This window comes from Vombatus ursinus, unplaced genomic scaffold (assembly GCF_900497805.2).
Source record: "Vombatus ursinus unplaced genomic scaffold, bare-nosed wombat genome assembly UNPS02004180.1, whole genome shotgun sequence".
NCBI lineage: Eukaryota > Metazoa > Chordata > Mammalia > Diprotodontia > Vombatidae > Vombatus > Vombatus ursinus.
The window spans coordinates 294020-306532 of record NW_020943958.1 but is presented as its reverse complement, the minus strand read 5'-3'; the positions used below and the strand labels follow the sequence as shown (position 1 = coordinate 306532).

Genomic DNA, 12513 nt, shown 5'->3' with positions numbered 1-12513 from the left:
GATTTGGAGACGATCCAGGTTGTAATTCTACGTCTGCTACGTATGTGTGACCATGGCCAAGTTACTTTATTTCCCTAGGACTCAATTTTTTTCATCTGTAAAATGAAAAGAGGGTTGGCGTACATGAAGGAACTTCATCTTTTTGGTCACTTTTTAAGGTCCCTTCCAGCTCCAGGATCCTGAATTATTTCATCTCTCTAAGCCTCAGTTTCCTCATCTATAAATGAGGAATATTAATATAGCTTTAGATGATATGATATAACATAGAAACATGTAATACTTGCACTTCCTATTTCACAGCACTGTTGGGGGAAACATTCTACAATAGGAAAGCACCATGGGAATGGAATCACTACTTAGTGCTGAGCCCATTCCGAATTAAAAGGACAAGAGAAAGGATCCTAGTACATTGGGTGGGGATACTCCATCGGAAACACTGGGAAATTGTAATTATTTGCTGCTAAGCATTCTCTGTTGGAAGCCAGACAGAATGGCACCCACCAAAATGGATGGCACTGGATTGGGTACAACTTCCACCAGTGCAAGGAATGCCTAAAGTCATGAGAAATCATGGCTCCATTTAAGTATTCCAACATGCAATTTGATTCTAGGGTCGCTTCTGTTGGTTAGTTCACTTTCGCCTAGCATCATTCCAAAAAAGTGGGTAAGTTCTTCTAATGGTAGACCTAAGGCCAGAACAAGAACTATGAATAAGTGGGGCTTATCTTGTAACTCTCTCCCATGCTAAAGTGGCCTGAGAAAAAAAAAGAAAACAGAAGGGAGAGATAAAAGAAACGCTGTCCAAATGGCATTGTTATTTTGAAGCTAGCAAAATACGGAGGAAATTGAGGGAGGATTTTTCCCTTTTATGTCCTTCCTATCTCTGTGCTTCATTTTCTGTTACCATAGGCTCCATCATCTTCCTTTCACTAGGACCCAACCTGACGCCTTACAGCTTTGTGGTGTTTCCTTCTTAGAGGTCCGGGATAATGTTGCCAACTTGATTTGTCTCATCTCTTTTTTCAAATTCTTCCCCAAAGAGCTGTCTCTCCCACTAAATCTTTCAGTTAGAAGTCTTAAGAGTATATGAAGTTTGGGGGGGGCAGGGTGGATGGGCAAAGAAAACAAACATGGAAATCCTCTGGTCTCGTCTAACTTGCTCCGTTTCTCTCACTATTTGGAATACTAAAGAGCTTTGATGAGTCATATAAAAAAGATACTGGCAATGCAAGTGAGGCAGCCTGGGGTGGTGGACCTGAGATGTGCCAAGGGGTCCCAGGCATGTCTTGGGTGGGTCATCTCTTAATGGCCTGGGCAACTCTAAGTGGCAGAGCACATGCTATTCTGCATTGAGAAAGGGAGTTTGCTCACCAGAAGTTCCCTATAAATCCTTATGGACTTTCTTTTTAGGGATTTTCACCTCTATTAATCTCCTCACTGGGAGCTCCCAACATGGATAGGTCCTGACCAAAAATAACTGTGCCAGGTTCTGGGTTATGGTTGGGGAGCCAAGGTCTGGTAGAAAACAAAACCGTCTACAAAAACAAGTATCAAATTTCCTAAGTCCAGTTCACCCTGATAAACCAGGGAGCAGTAACCCGTCTTGTCCTGCAGGGGATGGTGGGAAAGGCCCTAGATAATTGTATTAGTGTGTGACCTTGGACAAGTCATTTAACCTCTGTTTGTCTTAATCCACCATAGAAGAAGATGGCAAAATGTTCCAGTATCTTTGCCAAGAAACAGCAAATGGACAGTATGGTCCACACGGTCATGAAAAATCAGACACGACTGAACAACAATTCTACTCGGAAGGCAAAGAAGCTTCCTTGACCAGCAATAGAGGGTCTCTGCATTGCCTTCCTCTCCCACCTCCTGGGCAAGACAACCAGAAGGAACAATAGAGCATTAGATTTAAAGTGTAACTGAAGAGGAAATCCCTGTAAACATTAGGGGACAAATACAGTACAGTAGGCAAGAGAGCGCTAGATTTTGAGTCAGAGGACCCAAGTATGAATCCCAGCCCTGTCACTTAATTGCAAGTCACTTACTCCTCTGGGTTTTATATGGTAAATATGAGCATTACATTATACGACCTCTCAGCTCCCTTCCAGACCTAAATTCTATGTTTCTATGAATTTTTTAGAGAGGCAGAGAAAAAAAAAACTATTGAAGAAGCACTAGGGAAGAGAACACTACAATTAGAATAAACCTCAGAGGTAATCTAGTCCAATGGTTTGCAAAGGGTATATGGCAGGACACCAGCACAGCAGGAGATTTTGGAGGGTATGCTATTGCAGAAAAGAGAAAATTTACAAATAATATTGTTCGCTATAAATTTTATTTACCTAGTATACACAGTTTGATAAGTATAGTATTTGTAAAATAAACAAGACTTGCCTATTACAAAACACATCACCGTTTGAAGTGTGAGAAGCTAGCACATAGTGCTTTGCACATAGTAGGTGCTTAAGAAACATCTGTTGAATTAGAACAGTTTTAGCTGGTCACTGCAGCAGCCTCTGTTTCTCACTATAAATGGTTCACTTGAACAGTGTTCTTCAGAGGAAAGGGTCTATATCAGGGGTCAGGAACCTGAGGCCTTGAGGCCACATGTGACCTTCTAGGTCCACTTGGGTGTGGCCCTTTGACCAAATCCAAACTTCACAGAACAAATCCCCTTAATAAAGGATTTGTTCTGTAAAATTTGGACTCAGTCAAAAGGCTGCACCCGAGGACTTAGGAGGCCAAAGGTTCCCCACCCGTGGTCTAAATGATTTAGGAAATAAATTCATTACTAAATACTGGTGCTCTTGGGCAACCCCTACACGCCAAATGAGAAGCCTTCATGTACAAGTCCTTGGTATACTTTCTTATTTCTTATCAGGAACACAGACCCAGATTTCCTTCCGGACCTCAGCAGAAGCATCTACATATATCAGATGGGTTGCAGTAAGATAGAGAGTCCCGTTAGCTGGTTTCTTGTTTACGTAACGGTTCAATAACAGGACATTTTCAACCTATTTAAAAAGAAAGAGAAAAAGATTAAACTCCTACTTGCTACCTGTGACTGAAATATAAGAATGAAACATTTCTCTCCTTATCCTGGTGGCTCTTGACTTTCTCCAGTTTTACCAACATCCTATCTAAAATGACATAACCAGAAGTAAATACTGTATTCTAGTTGCAAGTAGATGTGATCAAGGCAGAGGACAGCAGGACTAGCCTGGACAGTGGCCTAAGATCACATGAGTGTTCTTGAATGCCATATCACACTGAGAATATGGCCTACTAAGGCCCCCTGATCTTCTTCAGATGAACTGCAGTAGAGGCATATCTCTACCATCTTGTGCTTGTGAAGCTGATTTTTTTTTGAATTTTACATTTATTCTTATTAAATTTCACCTTATAATATTTGGCCCAATGTCCTAATGCATCAAGATCTTTTGATAAGGATCTCTTCATCCAAGTCTTTTGTAAAAATGTTAAAGAGCACAGATCACTGAGGCATTCCAAAACGATTCCTTGGCTCTGCACTTTCAACCAGAGTGTGGATGGATGGGTCAGGAGTACATGGGTGTCTAGGATTGTCTGCCAGAAAGAGCCAAGGAGCAATGAAGGGCACAGGCACTAGAGGGAAGGGGTTGGGGTGGGGTGTGATTCAAGAATACTTGCTGAAGGGATGGAGGAAGCTGAGGCAAGAGCTGAGCCACACAGCGGGGAAGGACGGAAGAAGAGTGAAAACCCCAAACTTCAACAACCATCTCTTAGCCCCTGAATGTTTAGAGAACTGTGCTGTGCACTGGCAGAGACACATGACAACATGGCATGGTGCCTGCTCTCCCAATCTAAGAATGAGCTGAGGATCAGAGCACACAACTGTATTCTCTGCCTACAGGAACAAGGGATCAGGCTGCTTCTGAAGCCGTTACCCTGGCTAAGTAGCTTAGATGGCCCTGTCCTCTGAAGAACTGCTTGGTCAATGCCCTTCTCCCACACTTCACCCCCTGCCACGACCACACAGGATGTTGTGACACTTACAAGAACTCTGCTCTTAGAGATGCTGTGGCCCATAAAACATGGTATTTTCCATTTCCCTTCCAGGAAGAAAGGAAATGAGGTGCACTTCCGAAGTTTCTTAATCCATTTACTACCCTGATTTGCCACAAGTATTGGCAATAGCTCAAATCTACGATTTTTTTTAAAATGAGGAACATGTGACTCCAGAAGAGTTTACCAGCCTAAGAACATGTCCCATACTATCACTGCCCGATATCATCATTCATCATGAATACTACTGGAAAAACAGAGTGTGCAGAGGTCATCTGAGTCCAGCTCCTACATCTGTAGTTGAGGGAAACTGAGGCACAGAGAGATGAAATGACTTGACTAAAGTCACTCAGAGAGTAACAGAATGGGGATTTCGACCTAAGTAGTCTCCCTCCAAATCCTTTTCTTTTCACATTTTTAAAAGACCTTTTTCTGTTTTCTCAATAAGGTCTCTCCAATGAGCAAGAAAGTATAAAACATCAACAATGGAAGGGAGAAGGCAGAGAAGGAAAGTGAAGACTGAGGAAGTATTCTGAGCCAATATGGAGACAGTGAACTTTTGTTCTATGGTGGTCCGGCAAAGACTGGATGACCACTTGCTGGACAGGTCAAAGAGCAGAGATTCTGAAATTTTTGTGTGTCCTAGACCCTCCCTTCCCATCCCTTGCCCTCTACCTTGGGTAGGCAGGCTGAGGAAGCCTATAGACCCATTCTCAGAATCATGATTTTAAATGCATAAAATAAAATACCAGGATTATAAAGGAAGCCAAAGGATAGTAAAAATAAAAAAGTAATTTTTTTTTCATCCAAGTTCATGGGCTCCCCAAGCCTAGTCACAGTGGACCCCAGATTAAAAACCCTTGTTGGAGGGGGTGAGGGTTCCAGTATGAGTTGAACTGGATTGCCACCTAGGCTTCTTCCAAGACTGAAATTCTGTTATTCTATTATTTTGAAAAAGATTCAGTGGAAAAACACTGCAGGAAATAGAGTCCTGGTATATGCCACGATTAGATGTTGAATGCACTTATTAGATCAGATAAAAAGGTATAGTGGAAGCAGCACAATCATCAGACCCGGGTTTAAATCCAAGCTGTATTACTTACTATCTGCGTGACTTAGGGCAAAATAATTTCTCCTTTCTGGGCCTCAGTTTCTTCACTGGTAAAATGAGGTGCTCTGACTAGATGAGCTTTAAGGCCCATTCCAGCCCCAAGTCCTATCATCTAAGAGATCTTCATTTCTGAAGCCTCCCAGGACTTAACAAAATCAGGCAGGTCTCTCTCAAGTGAAAAAGTCAGAATGATGCATCCAAAGCCAAAGTGTTTCAGGACTTGAAATTCAGAAAAAAAGGCAAAGAACAGCACCCTCTGTTACAGGCCCTTGCCTTTCGAATGAGCATGCTCTCCTAATCCTGAAGAGCAAATCTTTAAGCTTTTCAAGATAAACCTCCTGTGAATGGCAACTCGATGGGAGCATGCCTTCTGTTGACTAGAAAAGGCACGCTTACCAGACTTCTCACAGTCCTAAGTTTCTGAAAATCCATCTACACAATGGCTAACCTCGTTTTTGTTTTTTCTTTAACTTCAAAATAATCTTACTAAGGAGAAAACAGACACAGGCAATACAGTCCAAAGTAAAATCAGTCCTTGTACATGATCATTTAAAGTTTCTCTGAGCATTAACCCCGCATCCCCCAACTAGGACCCCCGTCTGAACTGGAGCACTGATTTAGTTTAGGGGAAGTTGTTGGTTTTGTTTCCTTGACCACATATTATCTCATGGGAGGGGGATCAAGGGCCCTGAATTCAAACTGAGGAAGGGATACACCCAATAGGTAGGAAGGTGAATGGGACAGAGCTCTAAATTAGAAGCAGCAGTGTTCCTCTTGCTCTGATGGTTGTATTTCATCAAACCTGACAGGCAGGTGAATATAAACAACCTGAGCTAGAAAGCAATAAGGCAAGAACAAGAAAGAGGTGCCAGACAAAGCCTGTAACTCAGCCCCAATGAAGGAGGGGGTCAGGAAAAAAAAAAGAAGGCAGAGAAATAGGAAGTGAAGGATGAGGTGGGGTATCTGTTCTATTTCCTTCTGTTATTTCGAGATGCCATATATTGAAATACCATCTTTTCTGCTAAATGTATTCAGTCATTTCTAATGTGGCCTAAAGGGATGGGGAACCTGCAGCCTCCAAGCCACATATGGCCCTCTAGGTCCTTGGGTGTGGCCTTTGGACTGAGTCCAAGTTTTACAGAACAAATCCTTTCATTAAGGGGAATTCGTTCTGTGAAGTTTGAATTTGGTCAAAAGGCTGCACTTGAGGACCTAGAGGGCCACATGTGGCCTGGAGGTGGCTGGTTCCCCACCCCTGGCCTAACCCTTTCTTTCTAGCACTCCAGGGGTTGGGGTGGGGGAGCAGAACAGGCCTAGCCAGATAGATGCCTTCAAATGCCACTTGGGAGAGGAATATTTTGGGGGAGTAAGCTCTACTGGGACAGACCAGTGATGCCAAGAAATTTGTTAAAAACCATTTAAGAAATGACTCCTGGCCCAGAAGACATCATGAGTCAACCACCTCACTTTAATACATTTTTTTTGTTTGTTTGTTTAATTAAAGCTAGGAAAAGACAGTTGAAAGTATTGGGTTGACTGTCTTGAAGAGCTGATGTCAGGGACAGGGAGCTCATTGATGGTAGGTAACTTTACAATCATTATCTCATTCAATCCTCATAAAACCCCTCAAGGGAGGAGCTATTATTATCCCCATTTTACAGACTGACACAGGACCTGGTGTGCAAAGACCAAGGTTCCATACCCAGCTCTGCCACTTACGAACACTGTGGCCTTGGATAAGTCCCATCATTTTCCTTTGTTTTCTCATTTGTAAGATAAGGGTGTTGGACCACATATTCCCTAAGATCCCTCCATTTACCTCAATCAGAATAATAATAATTGCTTGAAGTAGTTTTTTTGCCTTTATAGAGACTACAGTAGCAGCATTAATCACAGTGCACACAAAAGGAGTTTAATAAATGTTTGTTGAACTATGATTCTAAGGCAGGAGGGGAAAGTAAGTGCTGGTATACCTAAACTGCAGAAAGCACCTGGAAAGGAGATACATCGAAATGCCACCTCTTCTCTTGTCTACGTATGCTCTCTGCCCCTATTAGAATGAGAGCCCCTTAGAGGCAGGGACAAATCTCCTTTTCTATTTGGATATCCAGAGCTTATCACATAGCAAGCACTAAACAATTTTCTTGATCATTTACGCATTCTGCCGGAACATCACCAGTCAGTTCTGTTCTACCTAAAGCTGTTCTTTGTGACCCTTCAGGGCAAGCGCTGGAAAATCAGGATGACAATCCTTGCATTCATCACCTTCCTCATAAAGTGCTAGAAAAAGTCTGAGTTGTTCATCACCAGCCACAGTTTACTCAAAACTTTCATGTTCCTGATGCATTCTTCCAGGCCTAGATCATGCTTCCATGTTCGTTCTTAAACAATCCTGGCTTTTATCTTCTACTTCGCCCTGGAAACAAGTGAGGAGAAGATAACCGCCTTCCGATTCTCTGAAAATGCGAGGGACCACAGGTGGGCAATGCTTTGTATAATGGCGATCTTTTCTGACATGTTGGCAGTCTCACTAAACTTTTTTTTTTCTTCCTCTTTTATATTCTTTATTAAAAGGGATGGCTCTCTGGGAAAGGGAGGAGAAGAGATACAATGGAAAATGTAGGTGATGTAAAGACAAAAGATAGCAATAAAATTTATTTTTTAAAAAACTACCTTGGTCAATGAATTCTTTCTGTTCATGAGTCTTTTTAGATAGCTGCTCCTTTGCATTCCTTCACTGGAATTGTTTCTCTTTCTGTCTTCAGAATCTAACTCTTGAGATTCTTATGGACTATGGGATTTTAGGGTGTGGACTGTCGATAATAATGATAATAGCTAACTTCATATGGTGCTAAGCACTTTGCCATCATCTCATTTGATCCTCACAGACTCCTGCAAGGTGAGTGCTATTATTATCCCTATTTCACAGATGAGGAAAACAAGGCAAACAAAGTATCTGAGATTGAATTTGAACTCAAGTCTTCCTGACTATAAGCCAGAAATTCTAGCTAATGGGCCACCTCTATGCCTCAACATTATCTAGCCAAGGGGTGGGAAACCTGCAGCCTTGAGGCCACATGTGGCCCTCTAGGTCTTCAAGTGCAGTCCTTTGACTGAATCCAAACTTCACAGAACAAATCCCCTTAAGAAAAGGATTTGTTCTGTAAAACTTGGACTCTGTCAAAAGACCGCACCCGAGGACCTAGAAGGCCACATGTGGCCTCGAGGCCGAAGGTTCCCTACTCCTAGTCTAGCCCTTTTATGAACATTCTGAAATGTGCTCTCCCCAAGGCTAGGGCACATGTCAGATTATGCCCAGTTTTCTTCTTTCTCTTTCACAAATTCTAAGATTGGTTCTAAATCACATCCCCCTCAATGATTACTCCACCTTTTGAAGGGCCAAACTATCAATAAAGCAAGCCTAGAATGAAGTAGCGGCTTTGCTTTTCCAGAGAGTTCCAGCAGAGTTTCAACCATCACTCCTTCATGCCTCAATGCTGTGCTTTTGATCTGCCTCCCAAAGTCCTTTCTCTGTCCTCATTCTGCCCACGTGTTCTTTTGTATTTTAGTGTTTTGTGATGACTTTGCTTTTATTTCTTCGCCTGCTAATGTTCACTCCAATGTTTCACCATGTTTCTACTCCTCTGGTGCCAGAATTTCCTGATGAGTATGTGTTTTTCATAGACAAAACTAATCCCTTTTACTTACCCCCTTTTACTTATACTTTTCTTCTCAAATCAGGTAAACTCTCAGAGTTTTTCCCAGTCATTCCAGCAAGTCACAGTGATGCCTATACTTGTCTCCTTTTATTAAGTGATATAGGATCACCTCTTTAAAGCTGAGGGGTATCTTAGAAGCCATGTCATCCAACTTCCTCATTTTACAGAAAAGGAAACTGAGTCTCTGATCCTTTGATACAAATTATCTGCCATTATTAAGTAGAGCTGGCTGTTGGCTACTGTAAGGCATCCTCAATGAGTTATATCCCTTACATGGGGGTGGGGTGGGGTGGTGGTGGTGGTGATTTTTTCACAGAATATCAGAGTAGGAAGATAGTAGCAAAATGTACAGAGTGCCCCTTTACTCATCAAATCACTCAGCTCTGCCTCTCCCACAACTTTGGGCCCTCTACGACTCTTAGTTATAAAGCAGGTGCAGATCTGCACTGGTAAGAGAGATTCCCCTCACTGGGAGTTCCCTCTACCAATGAAATCTCAGGTCTCATCTGTTTTTTTCTTTTTCTTTTCTTTTGAACAAAACTCTCTAAGACTACATAAAAGTTGCAGGAGAGGTGTCCATCTACTTTGGCGGAGGGAGTTTCTTCATTGGATAGAGTTTTCTCCTACACGGAAATTACAAGCCTGGAATCAGAGGACCAGGGGCTTTGGGGGATCAAATCTAAAGCCCTCATTTTACAGGGGGAAAAGCTCAGGCCCAGAAAAAGGAAAGGCATAGTCCAGCGGCCATCCATCAAGGGGCAAAGGGGATCTGACTCAAAGCCCGAGGGCACCCCTCCCACTATACTACACTGCCTAGGTGAGCTCAGGTTGGAGAACTGGACAGGACAGGATGGGACGGGACAGGATGGGACGGGACAGGATGGGACGGGACCGGACGGGCCGGGATCGAGGGGAGGAAGTTCACTGGAGTCCCAAGGTGTGGCGGGGGGGACCCACACACGCGATCCAAAGGGGAGCCCCGAGGGCTTGTTTGGGGGAGGTGGGAAAGTGGCTTGGGAGAGGGTACCTAAGTGGGAAGCAGGGGCAGCTGGGGGAAGACTCCCCGGGAGGGGGGCTCTGCGCCCCCGAGGGCTGGGATGGGGGTACCCCCCAGCCCGGAAGTGGCCCCGAGCCTCCCCTGGCCGTTGTTCAGGGGCACGCCTTACCTTGGGCAGCGTGATGTGCTCCATGGCCTCAGTGTCCCGCACTCCCGGTCCCAGGTGATGGGCTTGGCCCGGAGGCGTGGGGGGTAGGACGGGCAGCCTCGGCCACCTCCCCTCACCTCCTCCTGCTCCTCCCCTTCCTCCTCCTTCTGCTGCTGCCCAACGGCCGCCGCAGCCGCCTCCTCCCCCTCTCTCCCGCTCCGCAGCTGCTTCCAGGGGCGCGCATCCCGCCTCCGCCCCCGGCCCCGCCCCCTGGGCCCCAGGCCACGCCCCCTCCGTCTCACCTCCTTCCCCTCCCTGGGACAGTCTGCCCTCCTCCCCGCCTGGGCACCTCCGGCTTTCTCAGTCTCCCTTCTCCAGTGGGACAAGCGAACCCGGGCACTTTCTGAGCTTCTTGGGCTCAGTTTTGCACCAATACCTCGCACCAACAACCCCCAACCCCTGGGCTGGCCTGCCCAAAGACATCGCTCCCACGGGCACTCACCAGACCTTCGATGGTTGAAAACCCATTGCATTTGAGAAATGGGAAGGACCTCAAAGTTCAGCACAACGAGGCCAGGCCTCCCCGCTATTCCTCAAATACTGTTCCTCCATCTCCCAACTCCACACCTTTGCAATGGCTGTGCCCCTGGAATGCTCTTCCCTCCTTGTCTCCTTCTCTTAGAATCGATTCGCCTTCAAAAGTTCTCCATAATCATCTCCACAAGATGCTCTACCTGATTCCCCTCAACTCCTAGTCCCTCTCACCCCTTCCCCCCAAAAATGACATCATCTTTATTTTGTGCATGCTTACATATATTATCTCCCCAGTTAGAATGTAAGCTCCCTAAGAGCAGTCAGTCAGCAAGTCAACATTTATAAAGTGCCTACTCTGTACCAGAAACCGTGCTAAGAACTGAGGATACAAAGAAATGAAAAAAAAAAAAAAAGCCTCTGCCCTCAGAGAGCTCCCAATCTAACAGGGAAACAACTCTGTACAAACAAACTACTAATCGACAGAGTCAGTTGGAGCTAATAACCAGAGAAGGCTGTAAGCAACATGACTCTTGCAGAAGATGGGTTTTGAGCCAAGTCTCGAAGGAATCCTGGGAAACCAGGAGGCTTCAAATCCTGCCTCTGTCCCTTATTAACCCATTACATTGTGAACTCTTTGGGAGCAAGGACCATCTTTTCCCTTTCTTTGTATTCCCAGAGTTTAGCACAGTGCCTGGAATGTACCTGTTGTTCAGTCCTGTCTGGCCCTACGTGACCCCATTGCGGGGAGGGGTGATTCTTGGCAAAGATTCTGGAGTGGTTTGCCATTTCCTTCTCTAGTGTGTCCCAATTTTAGAGATGAGGAACTGAGGCAAGCAGGGTCAAATGACTTGCCTAGAATCACACAGCTAGTAAGTGTCTGAGGCTAGATTTGAACTCTGATTTTCCTGACTGTAGGCCCAACGTTCTATCCATCGTGCCACCTAGCTGCCCCCTGGCATATAGTAGGGGCTTATTAAATGTCTATCGACTGACTGGCAATTATTAGAACATCACAACTGGAAAAATCAACAACAAAAAGATGAAACTGAATGTTATGGAATTGTGATGCCCAAGTTTGGTCCTATAGGATGGATAGAGATTTACTGTATTCATGATTTCATCTGTATTGGGAATTCCCAGGTGAGGAATCTCCTTCTAACAAGACAGATGAACACGTTCTCTGCCACTAAGCATGGCCTAGAACATTGAAGGGATGAAAATGACTTACTCAGAGTCACACAGCTGGTACGTGTTAGAGGAAGGGCTTGAAGGACTCTACTCCAGTTTGAAGGCCTGGTCTCTAGCCATTGTGCCCCACTGCCTCGTAGAGGAGATGGGAAACTGGACTTCCCTTCCCTTTTTGCAGGGATGAAGGTCTGGTGGGGTGGGACATTGTCTAGAGCAGGGGTGGAGAATCTGTGGCCTCGAGGCTGCATGTGGCCCTTTGGGTCCTCAAGTGTGGCCCTTTAACTGAATCCAAACTTCAAATCCAAATTTGTTCTGTGAAGTTTGGATTCAGTCAAAGGACCGCACTTGAGGACCTAGAGGGCCAGGATTTGTTCTGTGAAGTTTGGATTCAATCAAAGGATCGCACTTGAGGACCTAGAGGGCAAGGATTTGTTCTGTGAAGTTTGGATTCGGTCAAAGGACCGTACTTGAGGACCCAGAGGGCCAGGATTTGTTCTGTGAAGTTTGAATTTGGTCAAAGGACTGCACTTGAGGACCTAGAGGGCAAGGATTTGTTCTGTGAAATTTGGATTCAGTCAAAGGGCCGCACTTGAAGACCTAGAGGGCCAAATGTGGCCTCAAGGCCACAGGTTCCCTACCCCTGACTGTCACATTGTTGACATAGAGGTTAGTTTCATGGAATTTCTTTTGTTTCATTTTCTTTTTTATTCCGACCATTCTGTTATGAAACTAGAGTGGTTCCCCATTGCCTCTAGAATGAAATAGAAAA

General features: G+C 44.7%; 1 protein-coding gene across 4 annotated transcripts in view; it reads right to left on the bottom strand.

Moving 5' to 3' along the window:
- LOC114053778 (myotubularin-related protein 8-like) overlaps positions 1–10192 on the bottom strand; it is a 46327-nt gene extending 36135 nt beyond the window's left edge. For 2 of the 4 annotated variants that reach the window (XM_027876916.1, XM_027876926.1), the window contains exons 1-2: positions 10044–10192; positions 2895–3017 (exon numbers count right to left, since the gene is read on the bottom strand). In XM_027876916.1, coding sequence (XP_027732717.1) covers positions 2895–3017; positions 10044–10067 — 147 coding nt within the window. In that variant the 5' untranslated portion in view covers positions 10068–10192. Of the gene's footprint in view, positions 1–2894; positions 3018–7131; positions 7743–10043 lie in introns of all 4 variants that reach the window. The other 2 variants (XM_027876934.1, XM_027876936.1) reach the window with 2 other exon arrangements.
- Between the last annotated feature and the right edge of the window lie 2321 nt (positions 10193–12513).